At 35.8% G+C, this 26069-nt stretch overlaps 2 protein-coding genes across 2 annotated transcripts in view; one reads left to right on the top strand and one right to left on the bottom strand.

Moving 5' to 3' along the window:
• Positions 1-17906, bottom strand: part of LOC144966409 (transcription elongation factor A protein 1-like) — a 19296-nt gene extending 1390 nt beyond the window's left edge. Inside the window, exons 1-9 of the mRNA XM_078902820.1 lie at positions 17723-17906; positions 16890-16958; positions 16543-16654; positions 15173-15388; positions 11514-11567; positions 6212-6366; positions 5331-5477; positions 4391-4462; positions 1-1221 (exon numbers count right to left, since the gene is read on the bottom strand). The exon at positions 1-1221 is cut by the window's left edge and continues 1390 nt beyond it. Of these exons, the coding sequence (XP_078758946.1) occupies positions 1213-1221; positions 4391-4462; positions 5331-5477; positions 6212-6366; positions 11514-11567; positions 15173-15388; positions 16543-16654; positions 16890-16958; positions 17723-17791 (903 nt within the window). The 5' untranslated portion in view covers positions 17792-17906 and the 3' untranslated portion in view covers positions 1-1212. The remainder of the gene's footprint in view (positions 1222-4390; positions 4463-5330; positions 5478-6211; positions 6367-11513; positions 11568-15172; positions 15389-16542; positions 16655-16889; positions 16959-17722) is intronic.
• The window catches only part of LOC144966396 (regulator of telomere elongation helicase 1-like), a 46879-nt gene continuing 38702 nt past the window's right edge, over positions 17893-26069 (top strand). The window contains exons 1-2 of the mRNA XM_078902810.1: positions 17893-17982; positions 19661-19748. The gene's annotated coding sequence lies outside the window, so the exon portion shown is untranslated. The remainder of the gene's footprint in view (positions 17983-19660; positions 19749-26069) is intronic.

Below are 26069 nucleotides of genomic sequence, written 5' to 3'. Positions count from 1 at the left end.
TCTGATGATTACAAAACAAGCTTTATATAAAAACATAACAATGACACATAATGAAGAGATGATTTACAGAGGAAAAAAAATATCCTCTTTCACAAAAAGATATGTCCTTTTAACTGTTTCCCTCTCAGCAAAAGACACCTAACAGAACTTGGGCAAAACTACAAGATCCCATTCCAAAACAAGGACACTAAACCACATGCAAAGGTCGAATGACTTGGTGGAATGGAAGAGAAAAATAGAAAGATATGTGAAGAGCCGTTGGGGCAGAGAGAGAGCCAGTATTCTACCTATCACTTTAAACCAAAATGATTACCAACAACCTAAACGTGGATATATAATGATGTTTCACTATAAGTTATAGTATAACACTATCTATGACTGTTGACAAAATAAGTTTATTTATATAAATGCATGTACAGTGAGATTAACACACACACACGCATACATACATACACACACACACACACACACGCATATATACACACACAAAAAAAATAGAAGTAAATATTCCATTTAGCACTTGACATGTGTAATATATCACCAAATGTTATTGATCTCATTGCAATAGGGTACAACAAAACATAAAAATACCCCCCACTCACAAACAGATATTAAATTTTAATGACTGACTTAAGCCATTATACTGATATATTTTTTTTAACAAACAAGCGTGATAACTCCCAAATTTGTTGTTCGTCAGGAACAATAGATTTGATAATCTAAGAGATATAAAACAACACATAATACAGTGTTTTCTCCCGTTGATCTAAGTTGGGTTTACGTTTGAGATGTAATTTTTACATGGAAAATTTTGCATGGATGAAAATAATTAATGATACGAATGATATGAAACAGATGATTTGAATACCCCCACCCCAACCCACATACACACAATACTCTCTCTCTCTCACACACACCATCTCTTCTTTCATTACTAGACCCTTAAATTTTTTTCAATTTTTTAAATTTCAAACATATAATTTTCCCACAAATGCACACAACTATTGATTTTTATGCATGCAACAACATAATTACGAGATGAGATGTTTTTTTGTTTTTTTTTTTGTTTGTTTTTTTTTTTTGTATGTGCTCAGTAGAGACTGTGTGAAAAACAAACAAAACAATAGTAACAACAGTGGGCCCAATCCTTTGTCTGCCTGTGATGATATCGAGCCAGCTCTGATATGGAATGGGTAGATCTTGACTATGGACTTAACAAAACTGAAAAGGAAAGTATAGTGACAAATATCTGTTAAAAATAAGTAGCTTTAATATGAAAAATAAAAATTATTATTATCAAAGAAATCAAAAGAAAACCCGGGTATAAACATATAAACATTCTTCATAAAATCTGTATATTAAAGAGAAAATATTTAAAAGGCATAAAATTGTGTAAATGATCTATCTCATGATGAGTGTGAGGTGGAATTAATTTAAACACACACACACACAGAAAGAGAGAGAGGGATGGGAGGAGGAGAGCAAGAGAGTGATTTGAGTGGCCAAACCACACTTTGGTCTGTTTTACATACTGAACAAAAAACAATGGTATTAGACACCTTTCTTCTTTTCAAGATACAATTTGACCTCTACTCTCTTTTCTCTGGAATACATGCTTACTTGCCCCCATATATATATATATATATATATATATATATATATATATTATATATATATATATAATATATATATATATATATATATATTGAGATTGATGCTGGTTGAAGAAGGATTTGAAAAAGATTCCCTATTGCATAACATTTTGTTGTTTTGAGGCTCTCATTAACATTTTAGCTACAACTTCAAAGCACAAGTAGGAAAAAAAATACAGTAGAACTCTGGACGCAATAAGGATACCATTTTCACTGATCATCACAAGTAAGGCAATAAGGACAATTGTGACCCAACATCTCAAAACGGTATTATGTCGGGACACATCTCAAAACGGTATTATGTCGGGATGACCCAGATGCTAAAAAGTCAAATTAAAGGTAAACTGGACAAAAATATGAGTTATTGGTATCAGCAACCTGAAATATGATATTCATTCTCCTCAATAATGTTTATAAACTCAACGCAAGTCTGATATTTCTGGCAACAAATTTAATTTTCAGCATCTTAATCATCCCAACTTAATACCGTTTTGAGGCAAAGGGTCACAATTCTTATTAACTGAGAACAATGTTTGATTGTTTTTAGAGATTTGCTTGGTTCCTACAAGGATGGGGATCATTCAGCGCCAGTGAAATGTAAGATTATAGAATTGTCAGAAGATTTAGATACGATTGTCCAAAAATCTGAAGCTCCAACAATAAAAGTAAGACAAGACAAAGGGGTTATTGAACAATGCAGCCTTGTAGCTAGACTGACACTTGAAGCCTCACTAACAACACGACAAGATCTCAGCCAAAAGAAATACACTAGGAAAGCATTCTAATAAAGTCTTATAATCAGGGGGCAAAAATTTTACTGAACTTTTATACAAATACATTGACCAACCGAACCCCTGTCTGAGTGTTGAACTCCAGTCAAAAGACTTTTTGTGCATACTTTTTTCTGTTAAGTAGGTGATTGGAAAATATACTGAGGGATTATACCATGCTGAATTCCGTAAATATACGGAAAATTTGCAACCTTGTATAATGACAAAATCTATGATGGAGAAATATTTGCAAGGAAAAAAATATCATGTCACACAAAAAGATAAATCTATCCAAATGCTTCCTTCTCATGAAAAGACTTTAGGCATGACTCACGTGAGACCAAACGATTTCATTCCAGAACAAGGACATATGTTTTGTTTGTTTTTAAGGGTTTTACAGCGCTTGCAACACATTAAGGTCATATCAGCGCCAGTAAAAAGGAGGAAATTGGGATAGTAAAAAGTTCTAGAATTACAATTAAAGCACCCAAGAAAAGGTAAGACAAAGTGGAATTGGTTCAAAAAGGAAACCGATCTAAATTCCAAGAGCACATTATCAATGTACTTAGTTTGAGGTCGCCTAAAAGTCTCATCCAGATACAAACACAGGTCCCAACAATGAGGGATACACTCAAATGTTTACAAATCATATATAATATAATATAATATGTAAACAAAACATATTACAGTGCATAACAGAGAGATGATTTACAAGACAAAAATATCATCTCCCAAAACTCTAACTACACATTTGACTATATCCCTCCCAGCCAGGGTATCAAAACCAGGTAATCCCATCCCAAGACAAAGACAGAAAGCAGATATAGGGTTATAGAAGACACAGTAAGTGCCTCCCTACACTATGGCAGAACAAGGACATAAAGCCACAAGGAAAACACAAATAACCTCTTCCCCCCCCCCCCCCCCCCCCCCTCTCACCCAAATAGGAATTCTACCCAACATACACAAAAACATGAAATAAACAAAAACAAAATTAACAGCTTTAAAAAAAAACAAAAACACATGGAACCATGGGTGAAAGTTACTCAATGATATTAATCCTGCAAAGGCAGGTGCTCAGAAAAAAAAATCCTGCAACTACCAATAAGAGGAAAAAACAGAAGTGCGGTTAATTATATAAACTACAGTGGTGATCCAGTTGCCGGTTTTTTTCATTTTCGAATTCCGGCCAGACAAAAAAAAAACGGCGAGACCTCTTTTTCAAAAATAAAAATCCGGCCATGCCGGATTTTTCCGGCGAACTTTCACCCATGCATGGAACGTGTCGGGCTCAAAAACTTTTGTTCAGCCAACAACAAAAATCATTGAAAACATAAATACAGTAATTAGTAATATTCATTTTTTTCATTGCTTTTTGCTGTTGGCTGAAGAAGGGTTTTGAGCCTGATACGTTCCGTGTTTGGTATTTTGTTCTTCTTTGAAGCTGTTGTATTCATTGTTGTTTATTACTGTTTACAGTTCACATCTTCTGGCAGCTTGGCATCACTCCAACCTACACTAAGACAGACCTGCCAAATTGAAAACTTCAAATTTAGTAATTTCTATGTCAATTTATAGTAATTTGACAAGAAATTTCTGAAATCGTGTACGAACAGCCACAATTTGACATTGATGATCACTTCAACATTACATCGTCATGCTTATGCTCAGTAGAAATGCTTTTTTACTGTTGTTATCATTATTGTTGTCATCATCATATTATTATTATTATTATTATTATTTAAGTATTACTGACAATTGAAAATTTGTAATTTTCCATAAAATTTAGTATTTTCGTAATTGACAATGAAATGTGTCTAATATTTGTAAAATTACAAAAAATTGATGATTCGGCAGGTATGCTAAGACCTTAAATGTAGCAAAATTTGACCCTCCATGACATAACAAACTGCGACGCTGAGTCTTAAGTTCAATTTTGTTTGGGACTTGGCAAAAATGAGACATTACCTTCCATCTATTACCGCAATCATTACACAACACAAATGTCGTCATAGGTTCATCAGCACTTCTTGTCTGGACCTGGGAAATAAGAAAAAGATTTTTTTTTTGTTAGTCAGCCTTAAAAAAACAAAAAGCATGCGTGCTGTAAGCTTTGGACGGGGTGTTTTATGTGTTTATTGCAGAAAAAATATTTTTTTAAAATGTTCTCAGCATGAGTTTTTCTTTTTTTAAAACCAGTTCCGGGAGGCTCAGATGGTAGAGCAGGGTTGTCAATTTGGCAGATTTTCTGCCAAATGTCCTTTTGTTTGGCAGAATTTGAAGTCGTCTCGCAGAAAAGAAAAAAAACGGTTTGGCGGTTTGGCAGATATTGGGCAGATTTTATTTTCCACGGTTTCCATGGCAATTTTTATGTAATAGTAATAGTGATTTTTTTAAACTTGGGAAATGAAAAAAAAAATTATGACATCGGCCTTTCAAATTTTTTGTTTAACAAAACTGATGAGTTTTCAAAGGGGGTACTATAAATAGTACGGTTTGGCAGATTTTTGTGGTATTTGGCAGATTTTTTTTATTCCAGTTGGCAGAATGCCTGAAAATAATCTGGCAATCCTGTAGTAGAGCACTTGATGGATACCCCGTGAAGTCATGATTTTTTAACCCCCTCACCCCCTGTCCACCAGCGGTGATTGGATAGCTGGGTTTGTTAGATCTGGTGGAAAATACTTGGTAATAAACTAGCATCCTATCCAAAAGGTAACAAGCAATTGCTATTGTCCATTACACGCTATAGAAATGAGAATAAATTCCTGCTCCATGGGCATTCTCGTTTTGAAGGATTACTTCTATTGATAACTCAAAAAATTCTGATTTGGTTGAGAAAAAAAATACTGTATCAATTTGATCATCTACGTGCAAAATACTTTCCCTGGACAATACTAGTACATACCTGGTTATATGTACAGCTGTTTCCTTTACATTTACCACACTTGAATAAATCTGTCACAGTTCCTCCAGTCTTGGCCATCTGGTGATCGTTGATGGCTTCTTTGGTCAGTTTCTCTCTCAATTCTTTCATGTCCTTGCTGGCCATTTCCTAGCAGGAGCCGTAGATGGGAATTGAAAACCATAATTTTAAAGGGAGAGGTTAAAAAAAAAAAAAAAGGGGGGGGATGGGAATTGATTGAGAAAATTTGAGATATATGCTAATTTTATAAAATTAGATAGGGACTAGTATGAACTTATTTTGAGCATGTTAAAAATTTTGACTAATCAGAAATCAGTTAATCAATGCATCAGTGTAAAATATAAAATATAAGTTTCAGAACTTCATTTGGTGATTAAGCTACATTACTCCCAAATGTAAAGTTACATAAAGCTACAAATCCAAAACTTTGATTCAATTTTTAAAATCGAATCGACATCATCGTAAATGTATTATTTATACATAGAATTTCCTTAAGATTAGATACCAATATTACTGCAACGGTGCAATATTGTTAAAACACTGGATATTCCAACATTTACAAAAAATGAGCCTTTATATTGCACAATATCTACTAAAAGTGCTCAATGCTCTTTAGATGGGGACCCAAACAATCAGCAAAGTTTAATATTTATTCAAATGAGACATTATGCCTGTAAGAACCTATAACATTTTTAAAATTTCATCCGAGACAAGGCTACAATGGCCTATTACTCATTGAGTACTCAGAAAAGAACCTTTTCCAAGCCCTGATATTTGTGTTGCCACATTGGTACTCGAACCTGGGAACTATTGTCCAAAGGTGAGTGTTATAGCACAAGACCAGAAAGCGACACAATCCTTACCTCTGCTGCCATTGATGCAATCCTCTGTGGTGATATGAGACCAATTAGAACATTCTGTCTGAGTTGTGGATTACGTGAGTCCTTTAGGTTGGCAATTCTACTTCTGATCCGGTTCTTATATTTAATATCCGTGTTTCCAAATTCTTCATGAATATCTTTAACAAAAAGTCAAGGGAAATCTAGAGAGAAGAAACTTATAACCTTCATGGAATATTTTTAAAATGATAAAAAAAAATTTTTAAATTCTGAGTAAGTCAAAAACTATCTTTCCAGAACACACAAGATTTCTTTTCGTAATGAATTTTACAATGCTTTATTCATTCTAAAAATATTTCTTTGGAACCAAATTTCTATCATAGCGGGAGGTTTCGAGGCTGTCCTCAGCTGTGGTGAAGAATTTAAAAACTGTCTGGAGACTTCTTGTATGGAGATGTCGCCATACGCTACTTCTCGACTAAATATAATCATCAAGGGAGATTACTCATCACAAATATTTCACTGTGATTTTCAACAAGTTGGTTATTTCCCTTGACAGAGAGAAGGGTAAGTATGATTTGATTCTAGTACAGCACCTTACCTCGAGAGAAAACACCAAAGAGTAAACAGATATCGGATAGGTCTTTTTTCACATTTTGTGCCTTCTGTCTGGAACTCTCTTCCAATTTCTCGAAGGAAATGCAAAAGAGAATCAACTTTTGAGATAAATTAAGACCTATTTTATAAGAGTTTCCATTAAATAGTTTTTTTTGTTTTTGTGTGTGTTTGGTCTCTCTCTCTCTCTCTCTCTCTCTCTCTCTCTCTCTCTCTCTCTCTCTCTCTCTCCTCTCTCTCTCTCCTCTCTCTCTCTCTCTCTCCTCTCTCTTCCTCTCCTCTCTCTCTCTCTCTCTCTCTCTCTCTCTCTCTCTCTCTCTCTCTCTCTCTCTCCTCTCTCTCTCTCTCTCTCTCTCTCTCTCTCTCTCTCTCTCTCTCTCTCTCTCTCTCTCTCTCTCTCTCTCTCTCTCTCTCTCTCTCTCTCTCTCTCTCTCTCTCTCTCTCTCTCTCTCTCTCTCTCTCTCTCTCTCTCTCTCTCTCTCTCTCTCTCTCTCTCTCTCTCTCTCTCTCTCTCTCTCCTCTCTCTCTCTCTCTCCTCTCTCTCTCTCTCTCTCTCTCTCTCTCTCCTCTCTCCTCTCTCTCTCTCTCTCTCTCTCTCTCTCTCTCTCCTCTCCTCTCTCTCTCTCCTCTCTCTCTCTCTCTCTCTCTCTCTCTCCTCTCCTCTCTCCTCTCTCTCTCTCTCTCTCTCTCTCTCTCTCTCTCTCTCTTCTCTCTCTCTCTCTCTCTCTCTCTCTCTCTCTCTCTCTCTCTCTCTCTCTCTCTCTCTCTCTCTCTCTCTCCAACTTTAAATTTGGCTTACAGGAATTTCAGTCACCACTCGTAGGAATTTCAATGTCGAAAGATGAATTTCCGCACACAAGAAAAAGGAATTGGAATGGTATTGTGTTTACATATTGTATAGTTCTAAATGGATAACTGATTAGAATTATATTAAGATACATAAACACATTGCCAATACAATCCCACAGTTTCCTTATTTCAAATGAAGTAAAGCGCCAAAACCTAATGGTAGAGATTGTAGTACTGTTGGTAGTGAGGATTATGTGGTTATTGTAGTAGTGGTAGTAATGAGGAAGATGTTTTTTTTTTTGTTTTTTGTGGGTTTTACGGCACTTGCAACACATTAAGGTCATATCAGCGCCAGTAAAAAGGAAGAAAATGGGATAGTAAAAAGTTTAGAATTAATATTAAAGCATCAAGAATAAGGCAGTTAAAGGAGAATTGGTTCAAATAGGCAACAGATGTAGATTCCAAGAGCACACTATCAGTGTACTTAGTTTGAGATCACCTAAAAGTCTCATCCAGACACAAGCACAGATCCCACTAAGTGGAATACACTCAAATGTTTACAAATCATATGTTAAAAATGAAAAGAGTAACAGTACATAACAGAGAGATAATTTACAAGGAAAAAATATCATCTCCCAAAACTATAACTATACATTCGACTGTTTCCCTCTCAGCCAAGGACTCCGACCAAGGTCAGGACAAAACCAAGCAGTCTCATTCCAAGACAAAGAGAGAAAGCAATTGAAAAACAGATCAGAGGGGATAGAAGAAACAGCAAGTACCTCCCTGCCCACTATGGGAGGTAGGAACCCCACCCAGGAGGAAGATGTGATAGTGGTTGTTGTTGTAGAAGTAGATGTAGTGATGATGATGTGGTGGTGGTATAGTGGTTGTAGCAGTTGTGGTTGTGATGATAATGATGTGGTGGTGGTTGTAGTAGGGGTGGTAGTGATGATGATGTGGTGGTGGTTGTAGTACAAATGGTAGTGATGATAATGTGGTAGTGGTGGTTGTAGTAGTGGTGGTAGTGATGATGATGTGGTGGTGGTTGTAGTAGGGGTGGTAGTGATGATGATGTGGTGGTGGTTGTAGTAGTAGTCGTGGTAGTGATGATAATGTGGTGATGGTGGTTGTAGTAGTAGTGGTAGTGATGATGTGGTGGTGGTGGTTGTAGTAGTAGTGGTCGTGATGATGATGTGGTGCTGGTGGTTGTGGTAGTAGTGGTAGTGATGATGATGATTTTGTAGTGGTGGTTGTAGTAGTAGTAGTAGTAGTAGTAGTAGTAGTAGTAGTAGTAGTAGTAGTGATGATGATGTGGTGGTGGTGGTTGTAGTAGCAGTGGTAGTGATGACGATGTGGCGATGGTGGTGGTAGTTGTAGTAGTAGCAGTGGTGGTAGTGATGAAGATGTGGTGGTGGTGGTTGTAGTAGTAGTGGTAATGATGGTGTGGTGGTGGTGGTTGTGGTAGTAGTTGTGATGATATGGTGGTGGTGGTTGTAGTAGTAGTGGTAGTGATGATGTCGTGGTGGTGGTTGTAGTAGTAGTGGTAGTGATGATGTGGTGGTGGTGGTTGTAGTAGTAGTGGTAATGACGAAGTAGTGATGGTTGTAGTAGTAGTGGTAGTGATGATGATGTGGTGGTGGTTGTAGTAGTAGAGGTTGTGATGATATGTGGTAGTGGTGGTTGTGGTAGTAGCTGTAAAGATGATGTGATGCTGGTGGTTGTAGTAGTAGTGGTATTGATGATGATGTGGTAGTGGTGGTTGTAGTAGTTGTGGTAGTTGCAGTGATGATGATGTGGTGGTGGTGGTTGCAGTAGTAGTGGTAGTGATGACGATGTGGTTGTGGTGGTTGTAGTAGTTGTGGTAGTTGCAGTGACGATGATGTGATGGTGGTGGTTGCATAAGTAGTGGTGATGACGATCTGGTTGTGGTGGTTGTAGTAGTTGTGGTAGTTGCAGTGACGATGATGTGATGGTGGTGGTTGCAGTTGTAGTGGTAGTGATGACGATGTGGTTGTGGTCGTTGTAGTAGTAGCGGTAGTGATGATGGTGTGGTGGTGGTGGTTGTAGTAGTAGTGGTAGTGATGATGATGTGGTGGTGGTGGTTACAGTAGTAGTGGTAGTGATGATGATGTGGTGGTGGTGGTTGTAATAGTGATGGTAGTTGTGGTAGTGATGATGATGTGGTGGTGGTGGTGATTGTAGTAGTAGTTGTGGTACTGATTATGATGTGGTGGTGGAGGTTGTAGTAGTAGTGGTAGTGATGATGATGTGGTGGTGGTGGTTGCAGGTAGCAGTAGTAGTGATGGTGGTTGTAATACTAGTGGCAGTGATGATGATGTGGTGGTTGGAAAGGGGGGGGGGGGGGGGTATCCTTGGAACAAATTGACCTCACCGGAATTTGACGGAAGCTGCCCGGAGCCCGGAATTTTTTGCTCCAGACCGGAGTCTTTTCCAGTGAAACCGGAGTTCTAGCATCACTGTAATTAGTAATTACATACTATAGAAATTGGTAGCTTTCTAGAAATCATGTCATTGACACAAAACTTAAGAGAGAACTATGATGACAAAAAACATATGTGTCAGTGCATGACATAATCAGTCGGAAGGTGCAAATTTTGCATTTGCTTTTTTGAAAGAACGTGCTCTCCAGAGCATTTTAATTTTTTTTTTTTTTTTAATCTTTATTTGAAGTAAATCGGGTAATTTTTCATGAAGTTATGGACAGATGAATGGGAAAGGTTTCCAGCAACTTTTCTAAAATTTCATACTTTTTCAACTTGACCAGCCGTAAAAAATATTTAGAAGTGAAATTAAGCTTTGATATTTCCCGATGATGTACAAAAAGGGTTGATTTAATCATTTTTGACAAGAACTCATTTTTGATCAAAATTGACTTTCTAACTAAACTTGGCAATATCTCAGTTCAAATCTTTTCACCATCCAACTAATTATGTCATTTACTGTAACATATGAGGAAGTAAATAACTCATACTCATCTCAGTGTTTTCTCTCTGAGCGACACAGAAGGCACTGAATTAATGAATGAGTTCGAATCTACCTCATTTCTTTCTCTGTATATTTTCTTTCAGACAATTATCTGCACTATTCTTTTTCCAATATCTCCAACTAAATCTAACCATCAGCAACTTGCATCACATTCAAAGATGCATAGACAACAACAACAGATGATGTACACTTTTTACAAACTACCATAAAACATAACAAATATCCTTTCTTCTTTTCAAGATACATTTTGACCTCTACTCTCTTTTCTCTGGAATACATGCTTACTTGCCCCCATATATATATACCCTACATCATTTCAAAGATCTGAACAAGTAAGTCTGAAAGATACCAGGCGAAGCAAGAAAGAAAAATATAAGAAAAAAACCATCTCAAAAATCAGTCTACCTCCTAGTCAAGGTAGACTGATTTTTTTGGATAGTCTTTTTTCTTGTACTTTTCTTTCTTACTTAGTTTGTCTGGCACCTTTCATACATGCGCGTTTGTTCAGATCTTTATCTTACAGCGGTGCCTGCTTCCTAGTTTCTTAATACATCATTTTAATGTGTTTTACACATACACAAGATCACCGGGAGGATTGAATGACTAGACTGACGAGATTATTGTGGTGTGATAGATAAAACTAATGTGTATAAGATTTGCGGTGATGGGCACAGTGTGTCTTTTGCATATTATGGACGAACTTAAACTACATCAAGGAACAAGACTGACAACTAGTCACCACCAGTTCCCAGATGCAAGTTGGTGTGTGGGCACTTAAAAACTTGAAAAAATCAAGAGCCTAAATCATTTCAAAATGTTGAAATCAGGGACAAAATGATAACGTGCTAAATTAACAATTTTATCCTTTCAAATCACTGGTAGCCTAATCACTATGAGAGAGCAGAAAGGATACAGTCTTCAATAGAACATGATAATTCCTCTGGGTCGTGAGCTCCCTCTGGTACATCTGAAAATTAATTATAGCATCAGATGAGAGAATTTTAAAATAAAGACCAGATGTAAAAGAATTGAAAGATGGGTGTTGTTTTATTTTGACAATTCTTCTTAATTAAAAATTCACGACATGTACAATGTCGATTTTTTAAATTCTTTTAATTATTTCATTTCTTTTGCAACATTTGATAATGAAACTCTTGCATGAGCTATGGAAATTGATGACAAGTCAACAGAATTTAATTTATAGAGTATAAATTTATAACAGAAGTAGAATGGAGCAAAGGACTGAGCTTGTGGTAAATCATGAAATGGCATAAAATGCTAAGAAGAGTGCAAATTAGTTACCAGTTCATGGGATTGTCCACATATTAATGAATGAAACTCGTGCGGCTATGTGGTCTTGTGGTAAGACACTAGCTTTCAGATCGGAAGTCCTTGGAAAAGGCTCTTTACTCACATTCTCTCACCGTACTCAGCTGTAAAATGAGTACCTGCCCATTAACAGCATTGTCTCTGTCCGGAAAAAAACAGGTGTCATGTCCTGTCTTACATGTTAAAAGTTGCTGTTGGTCAGGGACCCCTTGTAAAGCGCTTTGAGCATGTTTAGTGGATATTGCGCTCTATAAAATCTCAATTTAATTCAATTTAAGACATATAAGTTGCACAAGGTGTATCATCCTTTATATAATTAAATCTATTGTTGTGATCATTAATTCAATGGATGAGACATCATCATATGGGGTCAAATGGAATGTTGCAACAACCTGTTGTATCTAATTGATAAATATAACCCAATACAGAATACATTTTTTAACTCACTCAACCTTAACACCGACTATATCCGTAGTTTACCCAGGTTACTTTTACCCCATGCCCATTTTTCTGAGACAAATTATAGGCATAGTATCAAAGTTAATGATTTCAGTTTTTGTATGTTAATGATAGTTGAATAAAACTATCTATGTACATGTTCATTTTTAATACATTTTTTCCAATATTGAAAAGTAGCAAAAGTCTCTAGGATTGAGTGAGTTAAGGGGAGGGGCGACACCTGAAATATCGATTTTTGGGTCAAAATATAAAATTTCAGTTTTTTATTTATTATCAAAGAACAATCATTTTTTCACATATTTTCAGCACTTAGATGGTGATTTGGATAATATAAAGTTTGTAAATCGTCTTTCATAACCATGGAGGTCGACATGAAAATACCAAACTTTTCAATTTTTTGTGAGAATTCAACTGAAAATAATAGGACTGAAAAGCATTATAATACATATCGATGTTGTAAATTTTGATATCGATAGTTTAGTCTACTCTTTGCCCGTCTATTTGACACGGTTTCAGTCTCATAAATATCAGAATATGGGCAGGGGGGGAGTTTAGAAACTGTTAGTCGCGAACAAAGATTGTGTGTCAAACAGCTGATAAGAGGTCAAGTTGTCAGGTAAATACAACGTGATCACGAATGGTGCGATCTGATTGGCTGACCTTGTTCTAGACCTCTGACTCCGCGCCAGGGATTGGATGTTGAGTCAGGGTGAAAGTTCGCCTCTCTTACTATTATATTTTACTACGATTTGTTTACCTTTCGATTGATCAGTTGTTTTTAAAATATTTTGACACGTATTCACGTTAATTATCTCTAAATATTTCCAATTTTTACTAGATTATTATAAATATACCTAAAGTGACCAAAAAATCCAAACGTTGGCAACAGTTATTTGCTACAAAAGCCAAGAAAGCAACAAAGTTATGATGGCTCGTGGTTGACCCGTGACTACAAATCTTTGATTGGAATTTGGTGTGTGATAGTAGTATTATGATAAAGCGATTCCAAGCAATGCCACAGCGGAAAGAAATGAAATGGGCTATTCTTGCTGGTCTTTACCACGGTTATTACACCAATGACTTCCCTCAACATAGGTATTGTCCTCCTGAACCGGACTCCAGATGCTTTTATAAAAAAATATATTGCTGCCCATGTGTATCCTGTTGACACAAGCAGCGTGTAAATACACCTTTGAATTTTGATTTAATTCATGAGCACTTGAAGCCTGTATATGCTTTGTTGAAGTGTTGTGAGATGAAGACAACACAAAATCCAAACGAAAGGTTTCATAATTCTGTTTGGTCAAGATGCCATAAAACATACTTCCATTCCCTAAAAAAAGTTGAGTTTGGTGCAGAGTATAATTTTGGTCCAATAGAAATAACATCCCTGAAAGTGTCTTTGGGCATCGGTGGACTGGGAGAACACTCCCAGATGTTGAGTCAGCAAGCAGAGTCAAAAAGACTTGACCAGAGCATAAGGGTTGCTCAACACAAAGAGAAAAAAAAGACGCAAAATGAAAGCTCAGACCCGTGAAAAAGCCCAGAGGGAGGCAGAAAAAGAACACGGGGGACCCTCATACGGTGCTGATATGTTTTGAGCTGGTTGTACCGTTTTGTCTTATTATTTTCATTCATTGTTATCTTTGATCTCGTTTTTCTCAAAATGACATTTTTTAACACTATTTTTTATCTTATTTTGTCATTTATCAGTCAATTTGTTTAAAACTTTGCATGTCTAGAGCTATAGTGATTATCTAAAATCATACAGAAGGAATTTTAAATATCTTTATTATTTTTTGAAAATTTGACATTTTTATGTCAAAAAACATGATTTTTATCATACCGAAAAAATATAATTTTTAAAAATTTGTAAATAAAAATCTATTTAAAATATTTAAAAAATGCTCTGTATTTTTTTAAATAATATACAAATATACAACCATGCCAAATTTCAAGAAAATTCCATGGACACTTATTGAGAAAGTAACTTTTTAAAATAGCACCCAGAGAAGAGTAAAATCCAAGATGGCGGCCGTCACCATGGCAACCGGACACGCCCACCGAAATAAATCACATGGTTCGAATCCATTGGTCATAGGCAATGTCCCAATATAAAAAGATATTGGATATAATCATTATTCTTGAAAATAGTTTCAGGTGTCGCCCCTCCCCTTAAAAGACTAGTAGTAAACAGTGGTATTCTTTTAAAAACTCAATTTAAATTCAATTGCTAATATTTTGCAGTTTACCCTAACTTGAAATTACATTTTACTATTTTTTTAGAGTCTCTGTAAGAGAGATTAAATCTTGTCAATAAAGAGTATGAATTGCCTTCTTAGCATTTCAAATTCATCACAAACACCTTAAATCAACACCATACAGGTATATTTTTTAAAAAAAGGATTTATGACATTCGCAAAAAAAACTTAGATACATTTGGCATCATTACATTTTCTGATAGGGCATTTTCTCATGCCCCCTAAATGTGTGGAATTCACTGCCATTATATGATAGAAGTAGAGAATTTTCATCTGTAATGACATTCAAAAAGAACCTTAAAACATACCTGATGAATTCTTCTTTGTCTTAATAATGTTATGAATAGAACTGTGTGTATATAAATTGTCCATAATATATGTGTAATTGTTATGTGTAGCATGTACGATTTCCTATCTTGACAATATGCGTCTAGAGCTGATGCAACGCGGGATTGGCACTGTATAAATATATTATATCATTATTATTATTATTATCAATAAAAAAGAGTATCACATCACATACCACTGCTTTTGAGAGCATTACAAATCAATTCTCTGCACTTGATTCTGACAGTATCAGTGGTGTTGTGCGTTTTACTCTTTGCTTGCTCATTATCCGCGTCCTCATCTTTGTCCTTGTTGCTATCAGTTCCATCGTTTGACGTCTCATCCATTTTCTGACTATTGGCATCACCACCTGATGATCTGGATGTTGTTCGCGCCAATCCTCCAGGACTTTCTGAATTTAGAATTTGAAAAAGCTTTAGATTTTAATTTTATAGAGCTCAATATTCACTAAATGAGCTCGAAGAGATTTGCATAAGGTCCCCTATTAATTAACATGTAAAAAAAACAAAAACTAAAACATTTATATAGCGCAATATCCACTAAACATGCTCAAAGTGCTTTACAAAGGGCCCCTAGCCAACAGCAACACTTGAGATGTAGGATAAGACATGATGCCTGTTAGGCAATATTACAATTTTATTCCAACAGAGACAATGTTGTTAACAACCAGGTTCTCATTTTACACTTTAGTATGGTGAGAAATGTGAGTAAACAATCTGCTCAGAGCGGGTCTCGAAAACTAGATCTTCTGATCCGAAGGTGAGAGTCATACCACTAAACCACATAGCCGAATGTAAGACTAGACATGCTTGTAAGGCAATAATACAATTTTCTTCAGCAGAGACAATGCTGTAACCAGCAGGTACTCATTTTACACCCGAGTGCTGTGAGAGAATGCGTAAAAAGCTTTTTCCAAGGACTCAATTTTTGTACTCCCAACAGACTCCAACTGGGACGTACAAGTCTGAACGTGAGGGTCATACCACAAGACCCTAAAGCCTCAAAAAGAATAGACAAATTTGAAGATAGTTCAAAATTAACAACTTTTTTTTTTTCACTCAAATATCAATAAGACATGCTCTTCCTCAACTGCCCCAACAATCATTGATGTGTTGATATCAAGTCAGATTTGACACTAACTTTTTTTAATTACTTTGATTTCATGTTGACTGCTTAAATACCTTGCTCTATTATTTACTATGAGGGTTGTTGATAAGGTCAAGGTCATGGGCTAGTTTCAGTTCACCGGCCATATTTTCTTTAATTTTTAACAAATAAGTGCACCCTTTTGGCTCAAATTTCTAAGTGTGCTTAATAAGGATAATACAGCATATGCGGCACAACAAGGGTATGTTCTTTGCTTTGTACCCAAGAGGAATTGAGTTTGATTTCCCGGGCACTGTGAGGCATTGAGCAAATCACCTCACCCTAGCTCAATTGGTTGTTGCCTGGGTAACTTTAGTCTCCCCATGGAATAGACTGTAAAGAAAAACTCTCTAAAATGTGTGATTTGCATTTTTTACTCTTTGATTATAAAATACCCACCAGCAGGCAAGAGCTTCTTCCAATTTTTGATAAGGGTTTTAGCCATCGACCCAACTTCCTCATTGCTACTCGCCTTTCTTAAATTATTTACAGTCATTCCAATCCTTGTTTTCTGAAAAAGAAAAGCAGTTGTTTTTTGTAAAGTTTAAAATTTCAAATGCATTTTAAAAAATAATAATCTAGTTATTCAACTTGTTTTTATAGAAGTAGAATTCTTTTAAAATGACAAATATGCCTGCTCTTGTTAAATTAACAGAAAATGAAAAAGGTCAATGTTTGTTTAACGTATGGTTTTGAAAAACAGAGAAAATAAAAAAAGAATCTGGCCTTCTCAATTTCCCACTAACCTGAAGCACGTCAAGGGTCATTCTGGAATCTCTCAAAGCCTTTAAAAGATCAAGAGCTGAAGTGTGGTCCTGGAGGATCAAAGAATAAATTATCATATAATAAAGTATGAAAAAGTTGTTACATTAGACAGGGTGGGTTTATTTTCCTTTTTTAAAAGATATTTTGGCTTTTTCCAACACTAGTGTTAGGCATGTTGTATAAAATTTATCTGGCATGGTTCTGTCAGTTTTCTGTGGTGATTATTCACATTTACGGGTCCGTGAGTGTAGTAGTATCGTTAAGTAAGTAGTGTAGTCGAGGATCGGGGGTTAAGTATGACTATGAGTCATAGTATGACAGCTAAAACAATAAACCCGAACTTGCGCTTCACTTCCCCATGGCAATGGCACTTCTGGAAGCTGGAATCAAACTGTTCACTTTAATTCTCAAGTCAATTTCCAGGCAAAACTTTCCAGTGGGTCACAATTTGGTACCACAACACTGCACCCCCATTGTGCCGACTGCTAATTCCAAAGCCAGTAACAGTAACAGTCAGTGAACAGCGGAGCGGTAGCGCCTTCTCACTCTTTATGCGTGTGTTAAGTTTTACCATTTGCCTTAACACAATAGTATGTGGAGTCTATAACATTTTAAAGTAGTACAAATATGAATCAAGTTGTCTTGAGACTTTACTAAATTGAAAGTAAAAGTAAAAAAAAAAAAAACAAAAACAAAAAAAAAAAAAAAAACGCCGGCAGCCGCCTCACAGTACAGCAGTAGCAGCAAGTGTACCAGTACGCCAGATAGTAGTAGCGAGATGAGTCGAGACAGAGACAACGTTCTAATAACTAACCGATGTGTCAGTTGATATCAGTTTCTCTAGCTTTTTTCCGATTTTCAATACGTCATCTTCGACACCCATTTTTGCTCAAATTATTTGGCTGTTGCACAAAATTTAATTTCAAAATTGTTTTGTAGGAAGGTAAACACTCTTTTGATCAACAATGATCTAGACCGGAAGTTGATTGTGCGTGAAAATGAAATCAAAATATGGCGGTCGTTGCAGCATTAGCTTGACCATGCACAGCATAATACAAAATGTAATGCTGCTATGTAAGAATTTTACTCTTTTGGACTAAAAACGTGTTGTAATTACTGTGATTAATAGAAATGACAACAGGGGAAAAGTCTAAAATAAGGAATTAAACGAAATATCTATTCAACTATATTTATCAAGTAACTCTTCTAAGCGCAACAAATGAGACTATAAATGGTCCCGTCATGGGTGGCAGATTAGCATTTCATAAGTAATTTTTTAAAAATTTATCTATTTATTTCTATCTCTAACCGTAACGAGTGGACACTTAATATTTTAATATTTGTATAGAGTAATATCTCAGCGCTTACAAGGTGTCACAGTTAAGGTTGTTCACAATTGTCTTATTAAATTTTATTTTATTAAGAACTGAATTCATCTCACTCCAGTTATATTTCGGTAGGCTTAGATAAACTTTACCTTCTAATATTAGATCGTCTTTCCTTTTATAGCCTTCCCTCGAATTAATTTCTAATTAGTGAATACTTTTCGTTCTACATTCTGTCACGTCCGTAGCCATTTATTATAAAAGCTGATAGGTCTAACATTTGACACTCACTTTCTCTCCACAATCTATGCCGGACGGCCAGTCGCTCTATTCCTTCTATATACTGTAAGATTTTTTATCTTTTGGGACTTTGTAGATATTATATCTACACCATTAAGACGCCGGAGCTTTTAACTTTGATTGTATAAACTTCAAGGATCAAACCCGAGCCCGCTGTCAAAGGATTACATATTAAACAATTACCAATTGCCTGGAAGTGGAATTTTACGAGTCCGATCCTGTTATCAGAGGAATAGATCATCCAAGCCCATCAACTGCCTGGGAACGTAAACTTACGAACCTGACATATTATCATAAGTTACGTAAAATATTCATATCTCTATTTGTAACTGCCACGATCACTGTTTATCTCTTTTAATTAAATTTCATCATTATTTTTATTTCATTGTAAACAAATCGTTAATTGTTTTTCATTTATAGTAACTAGTAAATTCTGGGGCCTCATTCTACATATATCTATATGCATAGTCGAGTAGCTCTTTACTCACTTGAGACCATGACATTTTGGAGGGGACACATATAAAGAATTGAATTTATTTAGTTACTTATATTATTTCATCTAACTTTAAAGTTTAAATTGTAAAACCCTTAATTGCCCCACTTGATCATATTTTAATTGAACTCCCTATTTACAGGATTAATTTTTTTTTCTTTTTCATTTCTTCATTTAAATGGAATAGCAATTTATCCATTCATTCTTTCACTCAAATTGAATAGCATTTTATTGATTCATTCCTTCATTCATTTATTCATTTATAAATTATTCATTCATTCATTGTTCATTCATTTATTCATTCATTCATTCATTCATTCATTCATCCATTCATTCGTTTATTCACTCATCTATCCAATCATTCATACATTTATTCCTCCCTTCATTCTTTCCTTCATACATTATCCATTCATTCATTCATCTATTCACTCAGTTTTTCATTCATTCATTCATTCCTTGTCCACTTTGTTATTATATCACTCATTTCATTTTGTTGTTTGCCTCATTCATGAATTGTTTTCAATATGTTTACATTCCATAACGATTCATTCACCTATCATCCAATCACTCAGTGTTGTGAACACATTTTGTAACTATTGTAAATCTTACGATATTTTATTGTTTTGTATTTCAGACATCACTGTTAAACACTCTTCAATGCCTAATTACAATTGTTGAACAACCATTGAACAAGAGAGAGGTCCCAGCCACGAACTGAGTTGGTAAATATATCCTTCATTATTCTCTTTTACATGAGTTGGGCATCACATAGTAACTATAGACATCGTAATTTGTTTTGCATAGTGATTTGTTTTAAATGCATTTTTGGCATATTACTGTTACCGAAAACCACTTATATATTATGTTCTGAAAAGTGAGTCTTTAAAAACTAAATAATAATAAAAGGAGTCTACTAGCCGTCGTGTTATATTTAGTGATAGATAACTTGGGATTATTTTGGCATCCTATTATTGTTATCACACTCTAGTATATTAGCGTCATTGCGAATAATTGTACACAAACTAACGACGAGTCACACACATTGGTGATACATTTTTCGTAGTAACATAGTTTAGAGTACACGCGATTGACACATTGTTATTGACACAAGTCATAATAACTACGCATTGTATTGACACATTGCTTTATAAGATATAACGATAAAAGGCATCAAATTCAACATACATAATAAGTTGAAATAAGAGAGAGAGATTTCTAAAAATAGAACAGTTCATTCCAGTAAGTGTAAATAAATAAAACAGTCAGTAACAGTATCCTGTCAATATAATATATATAAAATATCGTAACTAATTTATTGCAAAAATGGAAGCATATAAAAGATACTTAAGTCTCGCAAAGGACTTAGAAATACCCCAGGAAAGGATATTTTCATGGTGCGAAGAGAAAATAAAAGAAGAAAATGAAGAAAGAATTCGTAGAGAAGAAAATGAAGAAAGAATTCGTAGAGAAGAAAAAGAACATGAAGAAAGAATACGTAGAGAAGAACGAGAAGAAAGAGTCCAAGAAAGGGAACTAAAAAGACAAATAGCTTTAGCAGAAGAAGAAACCAAAAGGACCCAAATGATGCTGGAAATTGAAAAAACAAAAACCGGTCATGAAAGAAAACATAATAATAGTGATGAATTTTTCGTGAAACTTCCACGCATGCCAACATACGATGAACGCTCAGACTGTCTAGAATCCTTCTAACACCGATTCGAAGTTCAGGCTAAAGGTTATCGTTGGCCAGAAAGCAAATGGGCCACAGCCTTGATTAACTGCTTATCTGGAGAACTGCTAAAAGTTTTCTATTTAACAACTGAAGATGCAGATGACTATGGTAAAATTAAAGACGCTCTACTAAAAAGATTTAGATTAACGGAAGATGGTTACCAGGAAAGGTACCACACTGCAAAACCGGAAAGTGGAGAAGACTTTAATACATTCGTGAACCGAATTACTCAATTTCTAAATCGGTGGCTTGAGTTGGCAAACGTAAAACAAGACGACTTTGCAGGCCTTTACTATCTCACGCTGAAGAATCGAATCTATCAAGCTTGCAACCCAGATTTAGTCGCATTCCTTAAAGAGAGAAAGTGAGTGTCAAATGTTAGACCTATCAGCTTTTATAATAAGATGGCTTCATTGCCATCACTATTGTTTATCACAATGATTTGTAATCACATTGCCATCATGTTGTTCATCACAATGATTTGTAATCACAATCTTTCTTTGTTATTGTCACCCATTCATATACCTACGTTAATATAAACATTTCCATGTCTAGTTAATAAATAATTTAATTGTAGCACAAATCATAACAATGGATTAATGCTAGAGTATCATGATAGTAAATTTACTTCCGTTTGTAAAATCTATCTTTCCCATAATGGTTAAAGAGTATATTTTAAACGTGGGTGGGGGTGTCACAGTAAAGGTTGTTCACAATTATCTTATTAAATTTTATTTTATTAAGAACTGAATTCATCTCACTCCAGTTATATTTCGGTAGGCTTAGATAAACTTTACCTTCTAATATTAGATCGTCTTTCCTTTTATAGCCTTCCCTCGAATTAATTTCTAATTAGTGAATACTTTTCGTTCTACATTCTGTCACGTCCGTAGCCACTTATTATAAAAGCTGATAGGTCTAACATTTGACACTCACTTTCTCTCCACAATCTATGCCGGACGGCCAGTCGCTCTATTCCTTCTATATACTGTAAGATTTTTATCTTTTGGGACTTTGTAGATATTATATCTACACCATTAAGACGCCGGAGCTTTTAACTTTGATTGTATAAACTTCAAGGATCAAACCCGAGCCCGCTGTCAAAGGATTACATATTAAACCATTACCAATTGCCTGGAAGTGGAATTTTACGAGTCCGATCCTGTTATCAGAGGAATAGATCATCCAAGCCCATCAACTGCCTGGAAACGTAAACTTACGAACCTGACATATTATCATAAGTTACGTAAAATATTCATATCTCTATTTGTAACTGCCACGATCACTGTTTATCTCTTTTAATTAAATTTCATCATTATTTTTATTTCATTGTAAACGAATCGTTAATTGTTTTTCATTTATAGTAACTAGTAAATTCTGGGGCCTCATTCTACATATATCTATATGCATAGTCGAGTAGCTCTTTACTCACTTGAGACCATGACACAAGGGATCCCCAGCCAACACCAACATGTAACATGCAGGACAAGACATGACGCCTGTTAGGCGATATTACAATAAATTACATTATCTCTGACAGAGACAACTCTGTTTACGACCAGGTACTCATTTTACACCCGAGTATGGTGAGAGAATTGTGGAAAGAGCCTTTCCAATGACTCAACTATGCGCCACTCAGAGTGGGACTCGAACCCTGGACCTTCTACGATTAAGTAGACGTAGCCTGGCGATCTTGACCGAGTCAACTAGTTCACAGTACGACGGTTCGCGATATTGAAATCGATCGAGAAAAGTGACCACAGATCCACACAAAAAACAAAAAAAATTGAGCATGTCAAAGGGTTTTTGTATTGTGACGAACATATAGAAGGAACGAAGTCGAAGTCACTCAGTTCTTTCTTATTGTTTTAGCCAACCATTTTTATGAGTTCTAAATTATGTCCTTACTATTCACGTTCAAGATTACACACGGTTTTGTGTGTTTGTACGTTATATATGGCTGGCGAATGTTGTGAGTTTTTTTGGCTAGGGTAAAGCATCAATAAAATGTAAATATTGCTCAGTGGGAGGACACAATGGTCTGGCGTTTGACGACATTCAAAACACGCGGAAATAATGAGAGAGAGAGAGGGAGAGAGAGAGAGAGAGAGAGAGAGAGAGAGAGAGAGAGAGAGAGAGAGAGAGAGAGATGAAATCAAGTTATGAAGAAAAAAAACAACATTTTTAATGCTTGATGAAATGATATACAGTGTATTTGCTTTAGTGCTGGTTGGAATATTCATGTGAAATCACTCTCGTTAAAAAAAAAAAAAGAAGAATGAAAGAAAGAAAGACAGAAAAAATATATAATGTAGGCACTACCTTCTTCTTCTTCTTTTCCTCCTCCTCCTCCTCCTCCCACCCCCCCCCCTTCTTCTTCTTCTTCTTCTTCTTCTTCTGAACCATTATCGTCATTATCACCATCATCATCATCATCACACTCCTTCTCCTCCTCTTCCCTCTCATCCTCCTATTAAACACAGATATATATCTCGTTAAAAAAAAGAATGAAAGAAAGAAACAAAGAAAAAAAATAGATACTGTAGGCACTACCTCCTCCTCCTCCTCCTCCTCCTCCTCCTCCTCCTCCTCCTCCTCCTCCTCCTCCTCCTCTCTTCTTCTTCTTCTTCTTCTTCTTCTTCTTCTTCTTCTTCTTCTTCTTCTTCTTCTTCTTCTTCTTCTTCTTCTTCTTCTTCTTCTTCTTCTTCTTCTTCTTCTTCTTCTTCTTCTTCTCTTCTTCTTCTTCTTCAATTATTATTATTATTATTATTATTATTATTATTATTATTATTATTATTATTATTATTATTATTATTATTATTATTATTCTGAACCATTATCGTCATTATCACCATCATCATCATCATCACCATCATCATCATCATCACACTCCTTCTCCTCCTCTTCCCTCTCATCCTCCTATTAAACACAGATATATCTCGTTAAAAAAAAAGAATGAAAGAAAGAAAAAATAGATAATGTAGGCACTACCTTCTTCTCCTCTTCCTCCTCCTCCTCCTCCTCCTTCTTCTTTTCTTTTTTCTTTTTTTTTTTTACGAATCTCAAATTTCAAGAAAAATGAATGAAAATGAAAGGTTCAAGAGTTATAGCTGTTCAAAGAATATCACTAAAAATTGTCATATGAAGAGTTCGAGAAATTCGCGACATGAATTACATACTTTGAACGTCCTGTCGATTCACTGGGCAAGATCTTGCCACAAGGGTAGGGTGCAGCTCACCCCGTTTACTTCCTGTTTCATTGCGCGCATTTATTGCACTGTGTTGAACACACAATCAAAACAAGAAAGCAGAATTCCTAAAACTTACAACTAACAGCCATGGTTTATTCTGAGGAAGATAAAAGTGTTGTTAAAGCATTATTCGAGAAAAAGGGTTGCTCGAGAATTTCCGAATAAGAACTGGTCAGTCAGGACGGTTAACAAAATCATTACATAAGTACGAAAAGAAGGGTCAATTCATAGAAGAAAAAAAAGGTGGTGCCCCCCCCCCCCCCCCCCCCCCCCCCCCCCCCGTTCAGCGAGGGTAGAGTTAAATATCGACTTTGTGGAAGATGCTATTCTGTCTGAAGAAGACAATCCTGGATCCCATCTCTCTACTCGTGAAGTTGCTGGTGTCCTAGGCATAAGTGACTTTTCCGTACGGCAGATTATAAAAAAAAAAAAAGATCTTAATCTCCGCCCTTTCAAGGGAATCAAAACCAGCAGAAAGTCTGAAAACGTCAAGAGAAAACGCAAAACACGAGCAAGAGCTTTACTATCTAGACAAATTTACCCACAACGACGTTAAGCATACCATTTTGACTGACGGAAAAGACTTCACTATTGAACTTGCAAGAAACAGTCATAATGACGTTGTGTACGGTAGTAGAAAAACTGGATAGACTTTACCACGAGAGTAATCGGTTCTCAAAACAAACAAAAAAAAAATGGTTTCGGGAGGGGTTAGTTGGAACGGCTAAACCCGTCTCCATTTCTTCATCGATACCAAAACAACAAAAGTGAATGCACAAAATTATACGGTACTGCCAAGGAGGTACTGCTTAAGTAAAAACTGTTACCAGCTTTCAGATTGCTTAACACTGTAATCCTGATAATTCGTTTATTTCCCAACAAGACGGGCTACAACTACAACCCACACAAGTAGATTGAGACAAACATTCTTAGTGGAAAACAACATTAAATTCATAACAGAAGGTGAATGGTCTCCCATAAGCCCTGATTTAAATCCTATGGAATACAGCATTTGGGTCATAATGTCAAACATTGTGTACAAGGGCAGACAAAAAGTATTCGACGAAAGCAGCATTCCAGAATGCTTGGAAAACGGCGGTTCGACTGATCACGTAGCTTTTTGAAATCCTGACGCAACTTTGATATGTTTTTAGGGTACGTTTTATAAAGTCTTGTAAAATAATAACTACTTGTGCAATGTTTTAGAAATCTCACATGGCTGTTATTAAATAATAAATAATTATTGTTTCAAAAGGACAAGTGTCTAATATTATTACTTTTAAAATAACAGATTTCCAAAGTGGGGCCTTTTATTTTCTCGCACCCTATATTATACAACCGCACAAAAAACAAAAATAATTGTAATATCGCCTAACAGACGTCATGACTCGTTCTTCGTGCTACGTGTTGCTGTTGGTCAGGGGCCCTTTGTAAAGCGCTTTGAGAACTGTTAGTGGATATTGTGATACATAATGCTTAGTTTTCTGTAGCGTGAAACGGACAATGGCTAATTCTTACTGTCCTTTGGATTGGACGCTAGTCTATCGCAAAGTTCTTTCCGCCAGATCTAACATATTCAGCTACCCATTCACTGCTGGGTGGACAAGGTGGTGGTGGTGGGGGGGGGGTGGTGTGGGGGGGTCTGAAAATAATATTTTTGTGTTGGGTGGGAATGAAATTTTGTGAAAAATTCAGAAAATGGCTGGTAAGGAAAGGGTTAAGTGTGAAGTGAGTGCTCTACCAACTGAGCTAATGGGACCGCCTTGTCGGGGGTGAACACTATGCTTAAAATTAAACCTTGCGTTCAATTTGTATAAGTTTAGTTGATATTATTGAAAATAATTAGTTTTGTATAGATAGTTCGAAGTTGACGTCACTCAGGTCTTTGTTATTGTTTTTTTTTTTTTGCCATCCGCGTCAATGAGTAATTCTCACTAAACCGTATTAACATGATTATAAACGACCATGGTTACACAGAATTTTGTGTGTTGGTCCGTTATACTTCCGGACGGCAATGTTGTGAACTCCTTAGCCAAGCGCATACTATCTATTTTAAACTG

Source organism: Berghia stephanieae, chromosome 1, assembly GCF_034508935.2.
Source record: "Berghia stephanieae isolate SIO BIC M18660-M18661 chromosome 1, UCSD_Bste_1.3, whole genome shotgun sequence".
In the NCBI taxonomy this organism is placed as follows: domain Eukaryota; kingdom Metazoa; phylum Mollusca; class Gastropoda; order Nudibranchia; family Aeolidiidae; genus Berghia; species Berghia stephanieae.
The sequence above is the reverse complement of the archived record's forward strand: the minus strand, read 5'-3'. Positions and strand labels throughout refer to the sequence as shown.